Source organism: Rhipicephalus microplus, chromosome 3, assembly GCF_043290135.1.
Source record: "Rhipicephalus microplus isolate Deutch F79 chromosome 3, USDA_Rmic, whole genome shotgun sequence".
Classification (NCBI taxonomy): domain Eukaryota; kingdom Metazoa; phylum Arthropoda; class Arachnida; order Ixodida; family Ixodidae; genus Rhipicephalus; species Rhipicephalus microplus.
Window position 1 is genome coordinate 1,443,473 of NC_134702.1, and position 26,395 is coordinate 1,469,867.

Below are 26,395 nucleotides of genomic sequence, written 5' to 3' on the forward strand. Positions count from 1 at the left end.
GCCGCACTCTGACTTCTTCATGGACGTGACCCTTCCCATACAATTGATACTCTACTGCCCTACCGTCCTGATGCTTCCGAATGTCCACCTATCTCCGATGCTGCTCGACAAGCCGAAGAGTGCCACAAGCTCGCCCGTGCGTTTACCTCGGACGAGCAACAACGCCAAAAAGAAAACCGTTGCACCTCTCTTCTGGATCCCAGCTATGCCCCAGGGTCTCTCGTGTGGCTTGCCATCCCATACCAAACTCCTGGACTCTCATCAAAACTTGTCCCCCGGTACGAGGGGCCTTACACCGTTTTAGAGAAAACCTCTCCGGTTAATTACCTAATTGAGCCAGTTTCCCGATCGGATGACATGCACCGGCGTGCACGTGACATCGTCCATGTTTCCCGCCTAAAACCGTATTATGAGCCTCTCCCTGAAACTTCTTAGGTAGTCAGGATGGCTCCTTTTTCAGCCGGGGCGATTGTGAAGAAGATGGGCCTGCAGCAAGCAGCATCGCCAACACCCGGCTCTCTCGGCTCGTGCTTCGGTTCGTTGCTGTGCCGATCGCTGGACGATTCTTCACGCCGTCTCATCGCTGTCTTTAACGGCTATTAAACCTCTTCACACATACATTATATCGCTGGGTTATTATGATACCTCAGATATGTGCAATAATTGCTTTTTAATTGACAATCACACAAGCATGAACGCTGAACCTTGAGCAATATTGGTGGGTGCTGCAAGTGGGGTCGGTTGTTTGGAGTGTCGTTTGGTCACATTGGTGCCATTCAAAGTACCCTTAAGAATGAACAAACAGACAAACGTACAGACAGACAGCCCAAAATTTTCTCGTCGAAGGTCCCCAAGAAAAACTATCGTCTTTAAAAGATCAAGGGGTAGCTTATGCATTCACCTTAGACAACTAGACGACGACAGCCATTTTGTTTTTATTACAATAGGAACTATATGTACATTCTCAACTGGTTTTTTTTTTTTGTCACCAGGAGCATAGGCAGAAATATTTTACTTTTTCGGAGAGGGCCACCTTGATTTGAACAAAAGGGTAGGGGGGAGGAGGGTCATTTTGCGCTATATATGGCATAGCGAAAAAAATTTTGTGGAGGGGGGCAATCCCTATGTGGCCCCTCCCCCATAGCTGCACCACTGATAGTCACTATCATGTTTTGTATATTGTCCAAATTGATAACATTCTCTGGCACATTGTGTTCTTGACGTGGGTAAAAGCGCACAAACAGGGGCGAAAAATGCGGCTAAAGCAGATAAAAAGAGCTTACTTATCTCCTTTGCAAGGAATACAAATGCAATAACATCAACCCGCGTGTCAGGCCTGCCATCGATTGTTACTGAAGCAGAGAGGAATGCGCCGCTCGTCTTCAAGGAGCAGGAAGGAACAAGGACCTCAAGGGGGGGGGGGGGGGGGGTATATGAACTTCGACTTAAAGGTGTGATCACTGGCGCACTGCCTATTTCAGCAGGTATTAAAGACTGCTTGTATACCCTTCTACCTTTTACTCTCAACGCAAACTGACTGGGCGAAAGTGCTTCACTTTCTGGAACCGCCATATAGGGGTGTGCACTGAGCCTTGATTTCAAGGCGGCCACAACATAGTCGCGCCATTTTGACGATCCATTCATACGCACCGTTCGCCGTTCATACAATCACGCTTATCTAGACCAGCGGAGCACGTGCTTGCAGACCCTGTTGTTGGCCACGGCTTTTATCTCACGTTAGCTACAAGCTTCCATTCATCCTTACATTATAGCACAAAGACTTGACACGCAGGATGATCATGCTTGGTATGATTGCGGCATCTCTCTTTACATAAATATGAAAAAAATTTTTAAAAATGACAGCTGGAGCAACTTTCTGGGTGCTGTAGACAAATCTGATTTCATCGGTACGTGCGTCGGCATGCAACCTCTCCAAAGGTTGGGGGGGGGGTCTATTTATCTAAGTCACTATACGGATATTGAACACTGCCCATGCAGCAAATTTTCTACGCGAGCACGGACGTCCAAGATGGCAACGCCGCCACTAGTGCTCTCACAGATGACGTCAAGCCTCATTATTTGGTATAACAACACAATCTTTTGTTATTTCATTCATTTCTAAAAGCTCAAATGAAACTAACAAATTGTATCTTTTGGACCCGATGCCACATAACTCAGCAGAGCGCTGGCTAAAAAGAATGATTACTGCAGTTGCCGAAGCCGTTTTCATGCTGCCAGTTATGTAAATGCGTAGCAGAGATTATTAGCACAAAAGGTTTACGTATGAGCAGTCTCTTTATGCCCCGAGATATAGCCCATGCCAGCGACTGCACTCTTCAAGCGACGCAGCCTACCCCACCCCAATGCTGTGATGTCCATTTTTTTTTATTTAACCGTCAGCTACTGACCCTGGAAAGCGAGGGGTGTATGTGTAACATGGCATAGCCATTTCACAGTGGGCATTCCCACAAGAGCCGCCAGTGACAGCCCCACTACTGAAAGCTTCGCGTATCAAAAACAAATTGCGGCTGCCCCAACCAGGAGGCATGCTTTCATTAATGAGATGACACTTTAAAAGAAAGCACGCCAAAACTTCGTATTCGGACACTGGTAATCTCAAGTTCGAAAAGGCGGCTGTCTTTTGCGGGCTTTTACCACAATAGGAATTACAAACGTGGATGTGCTGGCGGAAGGCATTATGAAAAAGCTCTTCTGAACGATTCTCCAGGAATAAAGTATATTAAAGGATAAGTTTCAATGCCTTTCCACCGTTCACGTGTTCTTTTGTGGACGTGAAGCACAGAAAATTAGATTGCGATGTCCATGTGTGTGCCAGAATGCCCGTTGAGTCTACTTCTGAAATTATTGGTAAACATCGCTTCAATTACATGCCGCGCAACTCTTCAAACGAGCTATCAGCAGCATTCCTAGAACGGACGCCGTCCGCTGATGAATCGCTATTCGCCGCTGCAGTTTCATGCTACCAATTGAACTAGACATCGCAAACTGCTGCGGAGAGCACATTTTGCCGTCAAGCAGACTTGCACAATAAAAGTTGAATCGGCACAAAACATAGCATCGTGTATTATTTAGGACGCACGCACGACCACTGTTTATTCAGCGGAATGACTCTAGCTACGTGATTGTGCCTTTGGTGGCACCGAGAAGAAGGTGCACATGTCTTGACGCACCGCTGTGGATGTTGCCGGTGATGGACGCTACCAAATCTGACTTGGGCGCAGTTTGGCGCAATTTCTGTCGATATTATCAAAATGGCGCAATATATTTGATTTTGTCCATGAGTGAGATCACTGGTAGTTGCATGTTCTTTTTTTTAAACCACTTTTGTGAACTGAAATGACATTTCAAGTTTTCCGGTCTGAAAGGAGAGCCCCTACTTGAAGGGATATTTTAAATAACAGTGTTAAGAAAGGGGCGACCGACAATGCACAGTTTTTTAGAATGAAATTTGAAATAAAGTGGGTGACTGATAGCCGAGTGGATGTTAATCTTCTGCACCAGTAATGCCATCTTTAGACAGCTTGATTTCCCTCATCTCTGTGAGCCCACCGACATCGTGGAATTTAGAAACCACGGCTTCTGACTGTGAAAACACTGAAAATAAGCATTGAAGGTCTCTGCTTTCACCATGATATCTGCTCCACAAGTTTTTTCATCCATGATGTCAGGGATAGCGTCACAGGCGCTCCTTTTGCTTTTGACATATTTCCAGATTTGCTTTGCATTAGTTTTAACCGTCTCCAAAAGTGCAAAGGAACTTTTTGTGTGCACTACGCATCCGTCTCACGGTTGTTTTGCTCATTTCCTTCATCTTTACGTACAACGTAAGAATCAGCGAGCCGCAGTGCTTATGAAAGGCTCTACAATAGACTCTCAGTACACGGAAATCTGTTAAACAGAACCACTTCTTAAACAAAACTATTGCCTCTCTTACACTCGATTTCGGGCTTGTATTCTGCACCCATGTTCACCTCTCAGTAAACGTAATTCCTGTTAAATGGAACATATTTTTCCCGTCCCTTCAGATTCTGTTTACTGAGGGTCTACTGTATTTTTTCTGTTTATCAATGTACAGATTGTTTCAGCGTGGGGAAGTAATGAGACAAGAGGGGATGTATGTCTTTGTTAAGGACAATATTTTAGTTTTAAATATATACCATAATGAATTTATGTCTAGGCATGAATTGTTAACTTGAAACTGCGGAAGTGTCTAGTTCACATGATATCGACGGGTAATCCCCTTTTTCATAAAAAAAAAGACCTTGCAAGGCTGTGCAGAGTCACGATTCTTGGTGGCGCCTGACATCTCGGCGTCGACAACACCATGATCACTAATACCAGAAATCGCGGTGACAAAACACAAGATCAAGTACACCGCAAAAAATAGATCAAATACACTTGAACTGCTAGATATAACCCCCGTTGGTTTTTGTACTAACTGAAACGAGTAAGCATTTTTGCGGCAGATCGTGTAAAGAAGGGATGAATAGCTCAATGTCACATCTGGAAAATTAAAATCACCTGCCAAAACAATGTAAGCTGCCTGAAATATCAGCCGCACATTGCTTAAACTAAAAAGGGGTCCTCGAGCTGGCTGGTCTGTAGAAGAAAACGAAAGCTATAGACGAGCCAATGTTCAAGAGTACCTTGAAGCAAACAATTTTGGTTGAGTCAGCTTCAACATCAACGACTGAGCTAGGTATGGTATTGTGAATCGGAATGAAAACACCTCCATTCACGTTCCTGTCCCTCCTGTAGACAGTGTAGAAGGTTGAAAAATTTTCATTGTCGTTTATTGTGTCATCTAACCAAAATTAAGATTCAAATACTACACGAGGCTTTCTTATTTCTATGACGGTGGCAAATTCAATCATTTCAGTTTTTAAGCTATGATAATTCACAACAATACAAACGATGTCATCTGTGCTCGATGGTTGCATAGAAATCGGGAGGGCTTTTTATTTGCTATGACTTAGTATTATTCACGCTGCTGGTTGACATTATAAACTGATGTTTTTTTCCTATCTTTAGTTTGTTGCACCTACACATCGTACTTTCTGCCTACAGGTAAAAGCAAGCGAGCGTGAGTGATGAATGATGCTGAAGCAGGAATCGACTGAGCTCACCCGTCACCTTCACCTGAGGGGCGCATGCGATAACATGACCCTGCAATGGAGGCCCGCCGTCGAAGCATAGAAGAAACCCACCAGTCTTGAACAAGGGGGGGGGGGTCACTTGAGCAGCAACTGCAAACTTTATTTCCGAGCCGCGATTGCTGGACTGCTCTGCAGCCATCAGCATGCATACGCTCCTACATGCTGCACTCTCATCGCAAGGAGCAAAAAGTGTTACTCTCCTCGGAGTACCGTATTCTCTTACACCAGTATTTTGTAGTGTTACACCAGATTGGATCCAAAAGAGTTAGCTGCTTCGCCGCTGCAGCGAAATCGCTGCTTCTGTGGATATGTGCAGCCGCCTTTTTTGGAAACCTCAACAGCAGAGTCAATAAGCACCGTATAACAGAGTAGAACAGCGAAATGAACAAACACATGCGCCCTCGATAAGAAGTCCTGTGCACCCGGAAGGTACCTTTGCTTGGCTGTTCTGCGAACCGGACACCACCCACACTTCTTTTGAGCAAAGTTAGTCATCCTTTTCTTGCTTCTGAAATCTCCCATCAAGTTATAAAAAAACCAGAGTTTAACCGCAAGGGCCAAGCAATTAATGCTACTGTAATTGTAAAGTTATATACGAAGTAAAGCTGGTAGGTAAATTTTCACATCCTATATCGCATGACTCTACACAACACTGGTGTAAGAGTCATGCCAGGTCACGGCCTCCTTGCCTTGAAAGCCCAGCATGTAGATGGTGGCAGCGTTAGTGGCGGTGCCCTTTGTATTCGCAGCTACAGCTGAAGCGATCACAGCCTCGGCAAAACCAAAAAAGTTTCAATGAAACTGGGAACACAATGTTTTAGCCACGTTTTTGGGCACAGGGCTTGATGACTGTCGCACATTGTGGCTAATGTCAGGCACTGCAGCCCAGTACAGCACTGATAAAAAAGTTCGGCGCAACAGGGGTGGTTTAGTGCAGGATGGCTCAGCTGTTCCACCCCTGGATACATTAACACCTTTCGCTGTGAAAACTGCTCACCTTGTGGTGAGCGATGATGCGGCGTGTTGTGGTACAGCGCTGGCCGGCCGTGCCCACGCAGGCAAACAGAGCCGCCCGCACCAACATGTCCAGGTCGGCGTCCTCATCCACAACGATGGCATTGTTGCCCCCAAGCTCCAGCAGAGGGCGTCCAAAGCGCTCCTGCACTTTGAGTGCTACCCGACGCCCCACCTGGGTGCTGCCTGTGAATGACAGCAGCCGCACACGATTGTCCCCAGCCATGGCGTCCCCAATGGGAGGCCCACCGACAGTCAGTGCACACACTCCTCCGGGAAGCTGGTTGGCCTGGAACAATACACCGCGGGCTACGCTGTTACTCCATTTGTTCTTTCTGAACAACAAAAACACCCAAGCCTTTATACGAAATGAAACATCTGTCCCTTAACATGCACCTCCGCGAAGAAATACCAAGTCACCATCATTATCAGCCTGACAATGCCCACTACAGGCCAAAGGCCTCTCCCACGTTCCGCCAGTGTCCTGTGCTTGCTTCTGCCACTTCATACCAGCAAACCTCCTAAGCTCATCTGCCCACCTAACTTTGTCTCCACTTCACCCGCTTGCCTTCTTTTTGAATCCAGTCAGTTATCCTGCCTACGCCCTACATGCCCGGCCCATGTCCATTTATTCTTGATTTTAACTACAATATCCTTAACCCCGGCTTGTTCTCTAACCCACTCTGCTCTCTTCTTGTCTCTTAAGATTACACCAACAATTTTCCTTTCCATCGCTCGCTGTGTCGTACTCAATTTAAGCTGAACCCTCTTAGTAAGCCTCCAGGTTTCTGCTCCGTGGGTAAGTACCAGCAAAACGCAGCTGTTATTCCTTTTGAGGGGTAGTGGCAATCTACCAGTCATGATTTGAAAGTCCTTGCCGAATGTGCTCTACTCCATTCTTATTCTCGTAGTTACTTCAACCTCGTGGTTCAGCTCCATGGTTATTATCTGTCCCAAGTCTTTTACAACTTCAAGTACACTATTACCTATCTTGAAGCCCTGTTTTCTTCCGAGGTTGTTATACATTACTTTTAAGACATACCTTTCTACTCTCCTTATCCAATTCAATAATTATGAATTGCAATTTGTCCCTTGCGTTACTCAGCAATGGAACGTCATCAGCAAAGCATAGGTTACTGAGGTACTCTCTATTAACTCTTCCCATTCTAGACATATAGAAACCACCTGTAAGCTCGTGGTAAATAGCATTAAGGAGATCCTATCATTGTGTCTTATACCCTGCTTTATTGATGTTCTGCCGCTTTCTTTATGGAGCATCATGGTGGCAGTTGATCCGCTGTAGACTTCTTCCAGAATGTTCATACACTCAATTCTCATTATAACAAAGCTGCATTTTACATGAAAATAAGTTTGTTATATCTTACAATTGGTTAAAGGTTTATTCATAACACTATATCTATTGCAAGACTACTTTTCATTTACTTCATTATAACCAATATTTCATTATATCCAGATTCGTTACATCAAGGTTTGAGTGTATATGCTTTGTCAACACCCCGATTCCCCAGTGTCTGCATGACTGCTGATTTTCTACTTTATCAAATGCCTTCTCGTAATCAATGAAGGCTATGTATATTGGTTAGATGTCTTTCAAGCATTTCGCAATCACCTGATTGATAGTATGAATGTGGTCGATTGTAGAGTAGCCTGTACGAAAGTCCTGCTTCATCCCTTGGTTTATTGTAGTATGTTTTAATTCTGTTAGATATACCCTTGGTAAATAGCTTGTATATGACAGAGTGCAAGCTGATTGACCTGTGATTCTTCCAAGTCCTTGTCGTCCCCTTTCTTATGGATTAAGATTATGTTAGCATTCTTCCAAGATTCTGGTACCCTCCCCATCAGGAGACACTTTGTGAACAGGATGGCCAGTTTTTCCAACACAATTTGTCCTCAGTCTTTCAGCAGATCAGACGTTACCTGATCCTCACCAGCAGCTTTGCCTCTTTGCATTAGGCTTTCTTGAGTTCCGCCATTACTGGTGGCACGTCATCTGCGGTTCTCACCTTTTGGTGGTGTTTGTCTGGCAACTGTACAGATAAAACTCCTCCGCTACTTTCACTATGCATACTAGTAGTTACTGTCCCTTCCTTGTCCCTTAGTTCATACATCTGGTTCTTGCCTATCCCAAGTTTTCTCTTCACAGATGTTTCCTCCGTTCTTTAAGGCCGGTTCATCTCTACATGTTATACCTTGTTACATCGGATATCTTATACCTCGTTACATCGGATATCAGATAACTTCGAAAGCTCTGACAGTTTTATTTTGTCTGTTGTCATTGAGGCTTTCATGCTTTGATTCTTCTTAATGAGGTTCTTCGTCTCCTGGGACAGCTTGCTCGTGTTCTGTCTAACTGCCATACCTTCAACTTGCACTGCACACTCCGTAAAGACACTCGTCAAATTATCATTCATTACGTCAATGCCAAAGCCGGTTTCCTCAAGAAGAGTCAAGTATCTGTTCTGAAGCGAGACTGAATTCCTGTACTTTCCTTCTCAGCAATTCACTCGGGGACAACTTTCTGTGGCAATGAAGGGAAGGCTACGTGGGCGGAGCTACTGCTCCTGTACTTCTCTGTGAAGTAGTCCGGTCCAGCTCGCGCTTCTAACTGCGGCTGCATTCATGTAATCCCACTGCACACAATTTGATATGCCTTCTTAAACAGCCATTTGTTAGAGAAATTCGACACCAGCTCCTTCGGCGAGTCATTGGAATAGCTGGAGGGCGACGCGTGCTGAGCTAAAGACGAAGACACCATTTTGACTGTGAGGTGCACGTAAAACGTGTGACATTTTCAGACACGCAAAACGCGAAGCGACTCTTTAGATAGCAACAATACATAATGGTATTTCCTCGGCGCGTCCAGCGTCTCTTTATTAACAGCATCTAGCAAAAAATAATGTTCTTTTTTATTACTTTCACGCGGAAAATACAGACATTCGTGGCACTATATTCTACAGCGGTGGCACATACCCACTTTGGCTCTGTAGCCCTCCCTATATTGCCACAGAAAGTTGTCCCCAAGTGTAGCTCATTAAGTGGCTTCTTGAGTATTAGTTTCTGTCGTTCTTTCTTCAAATTTAGGCAAATTCGAGACCTGACCATTCTATGGTCCCTGCATCGTGCCTTGTCAAGCACTTCCATATCCTGCACGATGTCTAGTGGTGTACTCAGTATAAAGTCTATACCAGTTGCTGGGTTTCAAACATGCGCCGAGTGTCTTGACCCACTGGGCCAGCACCTATGCTTTAAGTATCTGAACCCTAGAAGTGTAATGTAATGGCAATGCAAAACAAATGTCAAAAGAACACTATGATCATTAAAGTCTCGTACATCTGGTATTATTGAAGTCTCGTACATCTGGTTGCTGTTAAGGACATCATTTAGCTGTGAAGTAAAACACACACTAAGCGAAAGACAGACGGGACGAGCGACACTTCCAGCTGAGTTGATCTGGATGCAAACCCAGAAATAGGCGACATACATGCACACTGTCCAACGATCATTTTTCTATATGTACAGCATAACAGAAGTATCTTAGGTCGCACGTATAGGAAAAAAGTGATCGCTTGACAGTCTGTGCATGTAAGCTGCCTATTTCTGGGTCGGAAACCACCTCAATTCAGTAGAAAGTGTCACTTGCCCTGTCCGTTTATCGCTTAATGTTTGTTTTAACTTTACAGCTAAATGACGTCCTTAATACCAACTAAACCAGAAAACAGTCTAGAATAACCAAATGAGATACCCTACAATAAATGCGCCTATTCATTCACTTGTGCATCACCAGTATTCATTGATCAAAATGAAATGCAGTGATGCCACTGAGGTTTTCTGATATGGAGCAATCTTTGGAGCAGTGCATTTTCATTTTCGAACACTTTGGAGCAGCAAAAGTTTCTATTTTGGAGCACATTGTAGCAGCAAAATTTTTCATTTTGGAGCACTTTGGAGTAGAAACATTTTCCATTTTGAGCAATCTGGAGCAGCTAACTTCACATCCTGAAGAAGGAGCAAGTTGCATTGACATTCAAGGGCATGAATGTCAATGCGACTTGAATGTCAATGCAACGGGTCTAGTGCGAAAAGCACCTCTAGAGAGACTAATGCCTAAATGGTGGACAGGATCAAGCATTTGAAAAAGGGCGTCATGTTGCAGACTGATAGATGGTCGCACCATAATCTAGTCGTGTTCCTATGAGGCTTTTGTAAAGATTTATCAGACACTTTCTGTCACTTCCCCACAACACTTTCAGAATGTCCATGGTTTTTAAACACTTGTTTTTAAGATTTTTGATGTGGGGTGCAAATGTTGATTTCGTGTCTAAAATTATACTAAAAAATTTCTGTTCAGATTTCACTGGTAGCTGCTGACTGTGCAAGTCAACGACCGTATTTGGATGGAGACCCCTCCTTCTTGGGAATAGAAGGCATGTGCTCTTTTGTGGGTTAAGGGTGAACCCATTCTCATCAGCCCACTTTGTTACCTTATTCAAGCCAAGTTGGACCTGCCGCTTGCATATGGCAAGATTGCATGATTTAAAGGAGCACTGACATCAAATTCACTCATGTCAAGATTTTTGCGCCAACAAGCAGCTATGGACCTTCTAGTAGTGATTTGCGACCTAAAACGCATCTGAGTGACGAATGAGTATCTGTAATATTGATTATTATATTCACTATCGAACACGGTTCAAAATGGGTAAAAAAGCCCAGCAAATTTTAGTGCTGACAGCCCTACATCGCGGCGACGTCAAGGCCTCTTCACAGCTGATGCGGCTTTCACGAAAAATGGGGATGTCACACTGGCGTTACGTCTGCTAGAAGCGCACGTACAGTCCCGCTGTGTCTCGGAAGGGATAGACATGCCTCTGTCGCCAAACACCATCGTACTCGCCGTCGTCGTGGTTAACATCGGCAAGTGATAATGACAGCGACCTTGAATTGGGTATCACCACGATTTGCGACGATCTTTGCTTGACAAGCTCGGCGTTAAATACAATGTATTTATCGATCCCAGCTGTACTGTCGGAGGTCAGGAACAACAAGTGTGCACCTCACGTCGGGGACGTTTGGCGAGTGAATCGCTGCTTTCAGCTCCAGCAGGGCACACGGGAGACATAGCCCCGGCCTCGAGAAGAGGCCTCGTACTGCCAGTGAACCCTAACTGGTTCGCCACACACAGGATTTACCCTGTAACAGCTCGCCGCAATGTGAAGGGAGCAACTGTGGCTGTTCTTCACAGGCCTCTAGTCCCTCTGTCCAACGGTTACAAAGTCAACCCACTGGCTGCGTTGAGGTTCGTGGCTTAAAAAAACATAAAACGCCACGCACTTTCCGCTGTTTCTGCGCCTCGACGTGCAGGTTCTCACTAAGCAGCGGTTCCCCGACAATCTAGCCCGTATTGTCGCTCTGAATGATTGTACTCAAATGCAGTGGAGCACAACGCAAATCAGTTGATGCGACACGATGAATCACACGCACGCTTTAACGCATCAAGGAGAGCCACTAGTGACAGCATGGCTGGGAGTCAGCTTCAAACACTCGGAGATCGTCGACGTCATCGCTACTAGCACATCGTCACTCAGTATGGTACTTGTGGAATGTAACAAATCGAACATGTAGCACTAGTGTGAATGTCGCAGGGCAGTCTATTTTTAGTTTTTTCTCCTCAGCTTTTCTACGCTGTTTGACATCGAAATAAAATAACTTCAACGCGACTGAAGCCATTCAAATTTGCCCAGGCAGACCTATGCATACCAAGCGATCGAACGATGAACACATCCCAATCTTGAAATTTGATATCAGTGCTTCTTTAAAGCCTATCTGCACATCGTCGACATATGTGCAATAAAACATTGCGTAGAATGTAGGAGTGTAGACTGTTCATTTTTATAATAAAAAGTGTGCAACTAAGTACACCACCTTGCGGCACTCCAGTCTCTTGGATAAATGTTTTAGACAAGACATTCCCCACTCAGACACGAAAAGTGCGATTTGAAAAATAACTTTCGATTATAGTAGGCACACTACATCGCAAACCTAGGTGTGAGAGGTCTCGCAGTATGCAAAACTGCCATGTGGTGTCGTACGCTTTTTCTATATGAAGGAATACCGAAAGAAAGAATTGTTTATAGACGAAAGCAACGTGGATTTGCGCCTCAATGTGTAATAGGTGGTCAGTGGTCGATTTACCTTCACGAAATCTACACTGGTATGGGTCCAGTAGGTAGTTTGTTTCCAGGAAATATATCAGTCTTAATTAATCCTCTTTTCGAAAAGCGTACAGAGGCAACTTAATAATGTGATCAGCCTGTAACTCGCTACAAAGTACGGATCTTTACCATGTTTTAATATTGGAACAACAATAGCATCTTTTCAAGAAGTAGGTATCTCACCGGAGAACCAAATGGTATTGCACAGAGAATGTAAGGTTTTTAGTGTTTCGAGAGGTACGTTTTTTAACATTTCATAGACCACACGGTCTGAGCCTGGGGCGGAATTACTACAGCTATTTAGCAATGCCTGTAGCTCAGCCAAGCTAAAAGGTTGGTTGTATGGTGTGTTCTTTGTACACTTGCGTTCTAGTTTCCGCTTTTCTATTCTCGTTTGTACTGCTGGAAAGCTTGGGAGTAGTTCGATGAGCTGAAGATGTGCTCAAGGTAAGCTCCCAGAGAGTTCGCCTGGTCTTCCAAGCTGTTTCCCCGAGTGCTTACAAGAGGAAGCGGATACACTTGTCTTCAATCAGCTTACTAACCCTGTTCCAGACTTTACCCTCTCGCGTTCATGAGGTAATGCGTAGGGTTATGCGAATACTCTAATTCCAACTTTTCGAATAGTTTGATTCGCGAATTGAATATGAAGTATTCGATCACTCGAACATTCGATATATTCGGTGAGATATAATAGTTGGCGGGCAATAGACTACACAGTCTGTGCACTTGGCCATCATGTCTAGTGCATGACACTAAATACACAAAGTTTGAATACCACGAACCTGAAAGCACGCAGATTAAATTGTGATCGTGATACATCCTCGGGTCACAAAACTCAACTAAAGCAGCCTTTTATTTGCGCCGCTCGCACAGGCTGCACTTTGTCTCACTTCCTACACATGCAATAGTTGAAGATACAATTGAGAGAAATCGCAGACTGCAATTCGCGAGCACAAAACGAAAGCGCGTCACTACGAACCACTAAACCACGCACCACAGCTGCCACAGCTGCCACAGTGGTGTTGTGTCGGCTGTGTAGCCATAGAAAATGTAGTGTCGCGGCCTCGCCGCGCGAAAGCTGCGGTACAGTGGCTAGAATAGGGTCGTGTGATGAACGCGCCGGCTAGCGCGTAACGCCTTCGGAGGAAACCACCAGATGGCACTGGCACATGTTTGCATACCCAAAGCGGCGATGCGGCTGCGCAAAGACTGCAATCAACCACACGCAGGCAATGTGAAACATCTAAAGTATATCTTTTTGCTCGTGCATGGCCTCAAATGGTGACCGACAAACTATGTTAATTAGCTTCCGGAATTACAAGATGCCTATGTGGGTGCGCGACTGAACTGAAATATCGTCAGGTCGACAGTATGCCGAAAGTGAGCGCGTGACGGCACTGAAACATTTTATCGATGTGAAGTGGTAGAAGAGTGAAACGAACTCAGTTGTGAGCCATTGCTTGGAACACTTTCAACGGCGAACCATCATTTCCTCAAGCACTAATCTGTAAATAAGCCCCATCATTCAAAACATCATACTCGGACGAGAATCACGAGCAATATCTGGATGAAATCCTTTTATTTTCTGCACACGTCATACAACGCATTTCCGAGTAGTGACTCACTATCTCTTTACAATTATTCATTCTTAATAATTTGTCGCACGTCCCTTTTTATCCTCAAGAAAAAAGTTCTATAGTTCACAAGCGCCCCGCAGATGCGCCTGAGCTTCAGGTACTTCCTCTTTTCACGGGAAGATGCTCGCTCCTTATGGAGTAGCTTTGTGTAAAAAAGCAAATTGGTGAGCAGAAAAAGCCCGTTTACTTGATTGGTGAGGCTCGGACCATGTTGTGCGCAGCCCAGTGTGAAATAATTCTTTTCTTTTTCAGGCAGGAAACAAGCTTCTTTAAGCTGTCACTGCGAAGCTCGTTCTAGCTAAACCACTTTGAAAAAGTGATTTAAAAGGAGTCTACAAATGCGAAGAACTTCTCCGAAAGGCCTACCCATGGGCACCCGCACAAAGGGGGCAAATGGCTTGGGCGCCCCCTCCTAGTCACCTGGGAGGGGGCACTAATGCTGCTTATGTATACATTGACTAGGCGGCGGGGCACTCCTTTAGTCATCTAAAGAGGGGGAGGGGACGCATATTCTGCCTCATACACTGATTAAATAGGGGGAGATGCCCTGCAATGAACCTTTGCCCCCCCCCCCCCAACCGGCAAGCACGCCTATGGGCCTACCCCTTTTAATGCGGACAATATCACCACTCGCAGTGTGCTCGAAGTGTCTGGAGATGTAACTCTCGTCGAAGTGCAGCTCGCACACAGCCGAGTCTTGTCAGCTTGTCAGTGCGTGGGATCGCTCTCCGCCACTGCGCTAACAGAGCTTCGTTCTTAGAAACGCCGAAGAAGGCATGCTTTTTTTAAGCTGTCTTGTAGCCTGTAGTGAACCCGTGTAGTGCTTACAGTAGCATTGGTGTCAGAGTGCCATCGCTATTAAAAAACGAAGACGAACGCGCCCGACGAAACTGTCGGTAACGTGCAAACAATGTATAAACGATTGCGTGCGCCCCCACGCAGCTCCTCCTCGAACGCTTCAGTGCGCTCTATAGGCGCCGCTTGCCGCTCATCGGACTTTCCTACTCCAGTCACTGTAGCTGCGGTATAGTGCCTAGAATATACTTACTAGTGTGCCGATCGCAGCCGTCACGGTGGCACGGAGAATGATGCCTTCCACCGACTGCCACCAGACTGCGATAGCCACAGGACCGTGCTATGCTGAGCCAATGGCCAGCACCTCCTCTATTTTAACAGTGCCCGGGTGAAGGAGCGGATTTCAATATGAAGCGGCCGTCAGTGCTAGTGCGGCATTACGCCGCGAGGCGCCGCAACTAGATCAGAGATGCCGTCACGTCGTCTCTTGCACAAACGAAGGCCGCGGCTGCATTCAAAGCTGCTATACGGCTCGGTTTTTGGCTGTATTCGCATTGTTTAAGATGTAATGAAAACATAGAAATGAGATGACAATAGTTACAGCGCAAGAACAGAACGACGACAAAGAGTTGACAAGAAGGACACGAAGGTCGTCGTTCTGTTCTCTGGCAATAACTATCGTCATGTCATATCAACTAGCCCAAGCTGCCACACTTCTTGGAAATGAGAACTCTAAAGCACTTGTTGTTCTGGACACCCAGCTTATTTCAAAGGCATGTGTCGTTCGCGACTACTTGATCGAGGCGCTCAGGCCGATAGCCAGGTCGTCTGCCAGGCTGATACCAGATGGCTGATGCCAGTAATACGTGGAAAATCATTTTGTCACCATGGCGTTCGCTTCAATGAGAGTTGCTATATTGACTAACTGAAAGTCTATTTTTGAGAGAAGTCTTAGCCGGGAACTAAGATTAAAAGCTTGGGTGCCTAATGTTCCCCTGATGCTTGCTACTCTCTAGTGGCCTATCACATTATGCCCAAGCCTGGAGTTCATGCACAAAATAGCACAAAATGCCACTAGACTGCTTCCAGGGATATAGGCCATCATCCACTCCCTTCGCAAAGTATTACATGTGTGGCCACCAAGAAAAAGCAAGTGTCAGAAAATGAGGAACTATGGCAGGTGATTTCACTATTTGAGAGCTTAAACAAATAAAATTATTATGAAATAAGCAATAACAGCTCCACTTGCGGTGAAATTTCTGTGATCATTGCCTATGTTTTGAACAGGCGCTGTTACAGTCTGAAGTCTAATATCGAGTCTAGTTGAGCGAAGGTGACAGGCATGAAAAATGCGGCCTGTGGTCAGTTACTTGAGCTCGTCTGCATATTCATGGACAGACTGTTGTAGCCTTACAATCCGGCTGCTCAGCTTTGTTTCTTCTTCCCTCCGGCGTCTTATTTCGGTAACAAGCAGAGTAGAGGCCGAATGGCTGTGTGGTGCCCATGGGCTCCCTTTGTGGCGTAATGTTAGTGTTGCACACGGCAGTGATCGCGAGGCAGCGTTGTTACTGATGGATTAAGGCGATCGCTTTAAATGCCTCATCAAAATCGAATATAGATCGCCGGTGGCATCCGACATCATCTTCCGTCATAAAGAACTCTGCCCAGGAAGCAACGTGCAAAAGCTGGGACATGACACTCCAAACGCGATCGAGTACGACGACGTTACTTGCAAACCATCTTAAGAAAAAGCATTTTTCTTTGCGCAGTGTGTTCTTAAGAGATAGTGGAAAGCAAGGACAACCAGATGAAGCACAGCCGCTAATTAAAAGGGCGCTAAAGTTGGGCAAGGACCTACCACAACGCGAGAGAATGGCGATAACCACAATGATTGCTCGAATGCTGGCGCTCGACCTCCAGCCCTACAGCTGTGTCGAAAATCGGGGTTTCAGAGAGCTGATGAACCACATGGAGCCGTTGTACAAGATGCCCAGGCGCACTACCTTTTCAAGGACCATCATCCCGGAGTTGTACCGAGACACAGTCGTGGCAGTCAAAGAGTGAATGCATGTGGATTTCCAGGAAGGTGTAGAGTCAATCTCATTGGCAAGTGACATATGGACGTCAAAATCTAACCATAATTATATCAGCCTCACCTGTCACTATGTGACCTCAAACTTCGAGATCAGAAGTTTTGCGTTGGAAAACCGCAGCGTGACCGAGAGCCACACTGCTTGCAACATCCTGGAGCACCTACAAGCAATGATGGATAACTGGGAGATGCCACTGCAGAAAGTGCCAGTGTATGTGGTGACGGACAATGCAAGAAACTTTCGTGCGGCCCTTAAGGGTATTTCTTGCGTGCCAATGCAGTGTATAGGCTATACACTGCAACCAGTGATAAAAGATGCTAAGGATGAAACAGCTGGAGTGCCTGCCATTCTCAAAAAGTGTCGCGCCATTGTTGGCCATTATAAGCACAGTGCCCAAGCTGCGGCAAGACTGCAGGACTGCCAGAGACGAATGGAGCTCCCAGTTCTGGAACTCATTCAAGACGTGGAAACAAGGTGGAATAGTTAGCAGGATATGCTTTCACGTCTTGTGCAGCTGAAAGAAGCCATCTGTTTCGAGCTGGCCACCTCTGAGACAAGTGTGCCCAACCTGACCCCACAGAAGTGGAAAGCTGTGGCTGTGTTCGTCAAAGCTCTTGAACCAATCGCATCGGCAACCAAAGATCTTAGTGGCCACAAGTATGCAACTTTGTCATCAGTAGTATTGTTTTTGTATGGAAGACAGATGGTTCTAAAAGTCTGCATAGCAGCCGACGATGAAACTTCAGAGTTTGCTAAAAACTTGATAAAAAGCACGAGGACCAGGTTTGCAGAATGGGATGAGCAAACGGAGTATGCACTGGCAACCGCCTGTGATCCAAGGTTTAAGAACCTTTTCTGCACAGAGCCTGTCCAGGAAACAAGGCTCTTGGAGCTTGCAAGAACTGAGCCGCAGCTCCCTCCAGAAGAAGAATCAAGTGACTGTGCCAAAGCAATAACATTTACAGCTGTCAAGGAGCACGTCAGCAGTGTTTGGGACAGCATTGAGAACCTAGCAGCGAGTCATCAAAAAGAATACACTCCACTGAAACAACCAACATCCAGGAGTTTAAGCGGTACCTCCGAGAGCCCATGTGCAGCAAGGACCAAGGCCCTCTAACATTTCGGAAAGAAACAGGGAAGCAGCACTTCCCAGGATTGTGCAAGATGGCCATGAAACACATGGGCGTTCCAGCAATGAGTGTACCCATTGAAAAGTTGTTTTCAACAGCTGGTAACATTGTTACGACCCGGAGGGAGAAGTTGACCTCGGATCATGTACAACAGTTGCTTTTTTTTTGCATGAGAATTTCTAAACATTTGAGCTTCTCAATAAGTTTGTTATTCGGTATTCGATTCGATATTCAGCTTTTTTTTCTTGATTCGATTTGGTATTCGATTCGAAACTTACTATTCGGTATTCGCACACCCCTAGTAACTATTGCTCAATAGAAATTCAAGCCAACATTCCCCCCTTGCCTGTCGGCGTGATTCTCCGCTGTCGGAGAGTCACGGAGCAACTTGCATGGTTTATTTTGCTCCTCAAGGCGCGACCTGGCTTGCTGCTCTGTTCCTTGCGGGGGGGGGCATTGCGGATCTTGGCGAGGAGTCCCCGCAGTCAGCCGTTCAGCACAGCGATGAACGTGGCCTCGCTAATGGTCACGGCTGCGCCGAGCATAACATCTAGACGCAAGCTGCCATTGCCTGCATGGAGCATCACGTCTCTGATGCAGGTTGACTGCTCCGTAGTCGGACCCATACAGTCAAGCATAATCGTCGCACTTCGAGACGAGAGTCAGATTCCACAGCGTTTCTCGCCAACTCCTGGCCTACACCTCGGCGTTCATTGGGCTTTCCACCGCATCGTGAGGACATTCATTTTATCGCTCATTTAGCTTAGTCTCTGCATTCTTGTACCAATGTGTGTAACTGTCTTTCCACGTGTTATGTCTCGTCTTTTTGCACATCGTCTCTCAGTACATTTTTCCTCGCATGGCACGTAAAAAAAGCATTGACAAACGTATTAACTCGCATGAGGGGCACACATTTTTTTCCAAGAAATCCAGCTCCAAGTTCGGTGTGCACCTATTATGCAGGGTGAAATTTTCGAAAACTTTATTTGCAACTGCAGCATAGGCCAATGATGGCATAAGTTGCCGAAGTCGCGAATATCCGTACCACAGCCGAAACAACCTTCATGTATTGAGCATGTAGCCTTGCGTGTCCAAGAATCGAGGCATGCAATGCGGCGTGGTTACAACAAAAGCCAACATTGAACAACCTGCATTACCAACAAAATGAATGCAGAAAGACAAAAACTACGAAAATGAAGTGTCATCATGAATATTGCCAATTACATATCAGGCCACTAGACCACATGCATTATCAAACCGAGATGTTATGCGCTAAGTGGGACTTGATGTTCGAATTTATGGGCTCATACCCCATATCCAAGATGGTGCAATTAAATCGCAAACCACCATTCGAGAGCAACAAGCGCCACTCATGTTCTTTCCTTCAAATAGAGGTGTACTACAAAGAGTCACGTTGATTCCGTACAAAGCCACAACTTTGATTGCCCGTAATTGCCACAAACGCGGATTAGGCATAGCCAATAATTCGGCATGTCGCAGAATGTACTACTAGACAACATAAGACTGGGCGTCGAAATGATTGCACTCAAGCACTGATCGAAAAGCAGCGCATGTCATACAATGTTTAGGATCGCTGCTGAGAAATCAATGGCAGCCAAAGTTCGCCGAGCTTGTGCAAGCCTGCGCAGTGGCAGCAAAGGCGGAAGCTCGCGTTGGAAAGCCGGAAAGCTTTTTAATTTGTGGACGAAGTTGCAAACACGATAATGACACTTAAGCCGAACAGAAAACTAAGTACACTTGAGGACGTGATCGCACGTTCCAAACAGAGCGTGCACGACCAGCAAGGTCACAGCCTCGCCGACACTGGTGCAAAGATTTATTCCACACTCGAACAATCGCCTTTCTTCACTCGGCGATTCCGTGCACCTGGTGCAGCGTTGCCGTCGTCATTTTAGGAGTGAAGCTTCTTAATCCTGCAAGCCGCCCTTGTCAAAGCAGCCTGCAACAGACAACAGCACCGAGCAAAACGACAAGGGCACGCTTTCGGCGTAGTGGGAGCGCCAGCAAGGCCGTAGATGGCACATGCTGAGCCACGCATGCAGCAACACTCATTCTCTTTCAAGGCCCGACCACATCCATGCACTGTAGCGCATCAGCACGTGGATTTCAGACATGGCGCTGTGCCAAAAGATCATGCACCAACACACACGTGTGGTCAGGCCTCCACTGAGTGGAGCAGACACTCGCCACCCAACTACCACATTCCTGAAAGCCCGCAGCAGGATCGGGCGCATAGTCGCGTCTCTTTTCTAGAAAGCTTCGCTCATTGGTAGAGTTACGGTACAGTGGGCACGGTGGGCCTGGTCGAAACATCTCGCTCACCAAGCTGCTCTGCTTTTTGCAGTGCTTACTTCTCTGGGTCACTGGAACGTCGGTTCATTGCCTACCCTACGGTGAAATGAATGCCGGCATCCCTTCATCAGCTGAAGGACTATTTCGAGCCTTAACCTGGAATGAAAATCAAACACCAGCAGAAATCACACCTTTTGATCAAGCTGCGACACCCCCTGGATTCATAACGTCATCTAGAGCCACCCGCATAAAAGAATCTGTTTTATCTTCAGTGGACCTGGCCTAAGCATGTCGCTCACCAAGTCGTTCTGCTTTTTTATAAGTTAGTTCTAGCTCTACTACACTTCATAGCAACTGCTGTTTCTTGTTAGTGCCCACGACAGCGTCGTAAAATTTGTTACGGTATTTTTGTACACTAAACTTTTTTTTGCTTAGTGGTGATGAAAAAAATCGAGGACCCACTAATGGTGAATTATAGCATAAAATTCTTGAGAACCAGAACATGCCGCAAAAAGAATTGGCCGACTTGAAAGCTAAAACAGGAAACATGACAGATGAGACGAGAGAGTTGTTTAAACAGATTCAGGTCTCGGATCTCAAAGTTTCACTTCAGCACGATGAGCTAGATTGATAATGATGTATTTATCTGGAATGAAAGAACAAACCAACGCGAGTTAATTTCTGGTTCTTGTGCCAATGTGCATTCTACCAGACAAGTCAAGGACTCCTTTAAAGAGAAGATCCACGACCTTTTTGGTGACCCCGTTGGACGGCAGATCACTGCGCGGAATCAACTGGTGGCTCATGCACAGACGTCGACGGAGTCGTATGTCGCATACATTCATGACGTCATCGCCCTATGCCGCCAGATTGACAAGCAAATGAGTGAGTGAGGAAGTGACTCATGTCCTGAAAGGCATGGTAGACGACGCCTTCAATCTACTAGTACACAACAGTGTTGCCACCGTCGACGCCATCATTAAAGAGTGCCGACAGTTTGAAGAAGCCAAGAGCCATCGTATTACTCAGAGATTCACCCGGCTGCCCAACGCGGCCGCAACCTCATCGTGTGAGGCCACTCGCCAGTCCCCCACATATGAAAACGTCACGCGCATTGTTCATCGGGAAATCGAAGCCGCCTGTCCGGCGCCTCTTCAGCCAGCCGTTTCCTTAATGCTCACCTCTGACCAACAACAGCCGTCAGTGGCGTTCATACAAGCTGTGGTAAGGCAGGAGTTTGCGAACCTCAGCCTTCCATCAGCGTGTCCCTTGACCCACCCTGAAGTGCCCCCTTACTCCCCAGGACACGCTCGCCGTTGTAAAGGATGGGGGACTACCCGGTCTCTTGTGGTAGCGTGGTGTAACCGGGTGAAGGAAACGAACGCTGACAAGAAGAGGATACCAAAAACAAACAGGTTCATGGCACTATTTACACATATTTACAGCAAAAAAAACTTATGGGTTTCCCAAACCACGAGCGTGGTGGTTGAACGTTACATAGTTCAGAACGACGTCCAGCACTCTGCGGCGTCGTTTTAAGCCCTGTTGGGCTCCTCCTCTCCGAGTGGAACACTAATCACACACACACAGGTGAGGGGGACGAGCATGCACAATCCACGTGAACGTCCAATATTGAGTCGTGAACACTGCACTGCAGGGTGGTGCCAGCAGGGCTCTTCCTCGTCGTGTGTGTGCCGCTAGTCGAGAGTTCCCACGATCCTGACAACGTACATCAAAGGGTCTGCCGCACAACTCGCCTAATTAGCGGGGTGATTTGCGGTGGCCGCCGCGGTCTCTTCATGGAAGATGCTGTCTTTGTTGTCCTCTTTCGTCGTGGCGACAAGAGGTCTCATCCTCTGGCTAGCAGGGACAATGCCTGGCGGGCATAGGCAGTGGGCCGGTCGGCTACTTGATTGAGGATTAAAAGAGCACCGCTCCCCAGTCAGCTCTGGCGCGGTCACGCCAGCTTCCCCGTCGCTTGATGAGTCGCCGAGGGCATCAGTCACCGCTTCTGCTCGAAGAGACGACAAAAGGGTCCGTAGTTGAAAGTCAGGAACTCGCCTTCGCTTGTCACATGGTCTGGGTAATTACTCAAATCATCGACAGCGTCTGGCAGACTGGGTGCCGAAGGGATTGAGAGCCTCTCCAGTGGACCGGCTTACGCACCATGGCGTCTGCCCAGATGAATTTCCAGGCCAAACTTAACACCGTTTACTTTCTACAATGCCCTTCCGCAATCCTTCGAAATGGCGAAAACCCGACGACCGGCCTATTTGTTTTTCCTGCCACCAGCCTGAGCATGTTTCTCGCTGTTGTCGCCAGCGTTGGTCAAACCAACCACGTCAGGCTTTCTCTACCCCTGCGAACGTGCACCCTACGACCCCTCGACGTTCAGCCATCACACCCTCCAATTTCTATTCGTCGTCATGATACGAACCTTCCATTGACGCTTTTTGCCCGGTCACCACTACACTGCCACCGCTTCGTTCGGTCGCTGCTACTCCCGCTTCCCTTCGCCACTACGCCACCAATCCCGCTCTCCGCCGCCTCGGTGCTTTTCCTCTCAGAGCTTCTCTGGACAATCGCAGCAGGAAAACTAGATATTGCAGCTTATGGAGGTGAAGCTGCAATACCAATGACGGCGAAAAATCCTCTACCGACGCTTCCAACGCACCACAGCCTGCTTTAAGTACAAGTCGACCATGTTCCTGTGACCATTCTGTTTGACACAGGTGCACATCTGTCTATTATAAGCGTTTCTCTACACCGCCGCTTGCAAAAGATTATGACGCCATCTACGACACAGGCAATACGCGTAGCGATGGCAATACTGTACCAGTAATAAGAATGTGCACTGCTCGTGTCAGCATTGCCGTGGTACTTTTTGCCGTGCTAGCTTGTTGCCCTCATGACCTCATGCTTGGCCGCGATTTCCTTTCGGCACAGTCGGCCTTAATACAGTGAAATCTCAGTAGAACGAACCCCACATAACAAACTTTTCAGATTAACTAACTTCTGTAAAATCCCGCCTCAACTGCTAATAGTTTCAATGTGAAATTATTTCACTGCTACCTACTTCAGAATACCGAACTTTTCAGTATAACGAGCGTTAATTTAGTTGCGCGTTATATTAACAACGCTCAGTACTACGAACTTATGCTCTGAAATTCGTCGCGATCACCGGACCGGTACGCAAGTAGACGACAAAGCAAATGGACGCCTTGCTTCTTGGAAGATGCGTGACGGTGTGGAGGAAAAAAAAAACAAAAGGGTGTCTTTTTTTGTTCTTGTTGAAACGCTGACACTACCACTCGCACGGCCACTCGGTGGCACGGCCACTCGATGAAAGACCGTGCTGCAGGTTTACAAGTTGGCGCAGAGGCGAGGGCAACAAGGGAGGGCAAGGTCAGCGAGGCAAAGTGGGAGTTGCGGAGCACGAAGCATGGGTGCGGAAAACCTGAGACAGCGAGAGAACAGAAAGTGAAACACGAGAAATTTTTTTAGCACTTTTTTTTTTTGAAAGAGGCGATGACAGCCGTGACTCTTCGGGTTTTTCTTTGGAGGCCTTGTATTTTCAGTCGTGTTCACCTCTTTTCGGTGATTACTTATTGTGTCCGCAAAGCAAGTCTGCATTCGCGCTGCAGTGATACTACAAATGAGTTCATCTCTGCTTGCGACAAAGAAGCAGAAGCAGTTTTCGCTAAGCAAGAAAAGCAAGTCTCTTCAGCAACTGGAAGGCAAAAAGCAGGCTGTTGTGAATTAAGAATTGAATCGCACCACAGGAATGTGGATGAGCTGGAGGCCTTTACGCTGCAAAGTTTGTGCTGCTCGCGTCAACAAAAAAAAATCACAGGCTTGTTTAAGGTGAACGTGCATTTTTTGTGTTTATTTGTGCGTTTGTTTTTTTTTCGTGAAAATTGAGTTCAAGGACCTACGTTGTAAAGGTAAGTCGTTTTGGTAGCTGAAAAATAAGTATGATTAATTTTCGAGCTTTCACTATAACGACCATTCAAAATAAACAAATTTTTGTGGTCTCCTGAAGTTCGTTATACCGAGATTTCACTGTAGACTGTTCTTCTGGTAACCTCAGCCTCGATCTTCCGATCTTTCCCGACTACTCTGCAAAGCCCACCAGTGACTTGAGCCCAACCACATTTGTTCACCTGCCACCTCGAGCCGTCACGTACGAGTCTGTCATCGGCCCCTCCCGTTCCTGACGGTGATTACATCGTTACGCCGATTACTGACATTCGGCTAACGCCCACTGTTACTGCGCCCCACCATCACGACCATAGCAAATAACTGTGTTCCTTTCGTTTCTCAACATTGGCTCCGCCTTTCGAATGTTGCCCTGCCAGATGTCTCTAGCCCAGCTAACTGCCATAACAGACGACGATGTCAGCGTTGTCGCTGTATCTGCTCCTGATCGAAGCACATTCTCACAGTCACCCAGCTCAGATGATGCTATTTTTCGAAACATGGTTAGATCGGACCATTCGCCTCACCAGGCCGATGCTCTCTACCAGGTTCTGACCTCATACAGTGACATTTTCAATATCCACGATCATCCCTTGGGCCAGACTAAGATTGTCACTCATGGAATCATCACTGGTGACTCTGCGACCATTCACCGTCGGCCATACCGCGTGTCAGCGTCCGAGCAAGAAATGGCCAAAATGCTTACGAAAAACATAATCGAACCATCATCAAGCTCTAGGGCATCTCCCATGGTGTTAACAAAGAAGAAAGACTGCTTATGGCATTTCCGCATTGATTACCGCCACCTCAACAAAATTACTAAAAAAGACGTATACCTTCTACCACGCACTGACGATGCCCTCGATTGCATCCATGACGCCATCGTTTTTTCATCTCTTGACCTCCAATTTGGCTACTGGCATATTACTGTAGATGATACGAATCGAGAGAAGACTGCCTTCATTACCCCTGATTTTCTTTACCAATTCAAGGCCATGCCCTTCGGTCTCTGCCACGGTCCAGCGACCTTCGAGAGAATGATAGACACGCTCCTTCAAAGATTTAAATGGTCGACATGTTTGTGCTACTTAGACGATGTGATCATCTTCTCGCCTACCTTCACAAGCCACCTTGAACACCTTTCGACCATTCTATCTGTATTCCAACGGGCAGCCCTGCAGCTTAAAGGGGCGCTGAAACACATTTTTGTGTAACCATGGAATTAAATCACTGGAAAAGGGTATTACTTCGAAAATTGAACGCCGACAAAATTTTAAGAATACATCCAGTACGAGCAGAGTTACAAAGATTTGTCACACGCTGCAATCACACTCTCTCTTCTCTCGTCTCGAAGAAAGCGTTCGAAGCTGTGCAGGGGAGGGATGGGAGGGACAAACAAAAAAAGTCACTTGCGCCTTGTGACCTTGAGCATTTTTTTTTTCTTCGAATACGCAACTTTTTCAGTGCGACCAAGCGTGCACATGTGGACAAGTGACGGCCTCTCGCGGCGACCTCTGTAACAACCTAGCGCGCCATATTCAAATCGGCCAACAGCTGATAGATTGGCTAACTGGACTTATTTTCCGTGATTTGTCGAGAGAAGAGAAAGCTATTTTTAGTTCACTAACAATTTATTGTGAATGCCAGGCCCCTTGCTGCACTATAATAATTGGCTCGCATGTTGTCGGGAGCCTCTACTACCGATCGGCAGCGTTTTCTGACTATGCTCAAAAAATGTTGCAGTGCCCCTTCGATTCCTCGAAGTGCAACTTCGGGCTTCGTCAGATTACCATGTTTGGTCACCTTGTTGACGCTGCCGGCGTACGACCAGACCCAGCGAAAGTACGCACTGTAACGAACTTACCAGTCCCATGCTCTGTCTATGATGTTCGCAGTTTCGTGAGCCTCTGCTCCTACTTTCGCCAGTTCGTGAAAAACGTTGCGGTACTCGTATGGCCACTCGCTGGCCTTTTCAAACAAGACGTCCCATTTTGTTGGGGGCCCTCTTCAAGCTGACGCCTTCTA

At 46.5% G+C, this 26,395-nt stretch overlaps 1 protein-coding gene across 1 annotated transcript in view; it reads right to left on the reverse strand.

Annotated features, from left to right (window-relative positions):
• Aldh7A1 (aldehyde dehydrogenase 7 family member A1) overlaps positions 1-26,395 on the reverse strand; it is a 91,770-nt gene that overhangs the window by 37,367 nt on the left and 28,008 nt on the right. Inside the window, exon 4 of the mRNA XM_037433962.2 lies at positions 6,175-6,480. Coding sequence (XP_037289859.1) covers positions 6,175-6,480 — 306 coding nt within the window. The remainder of the gene's footprint in view (positions 1-6,174; positions 6,481-26,395) is intronic.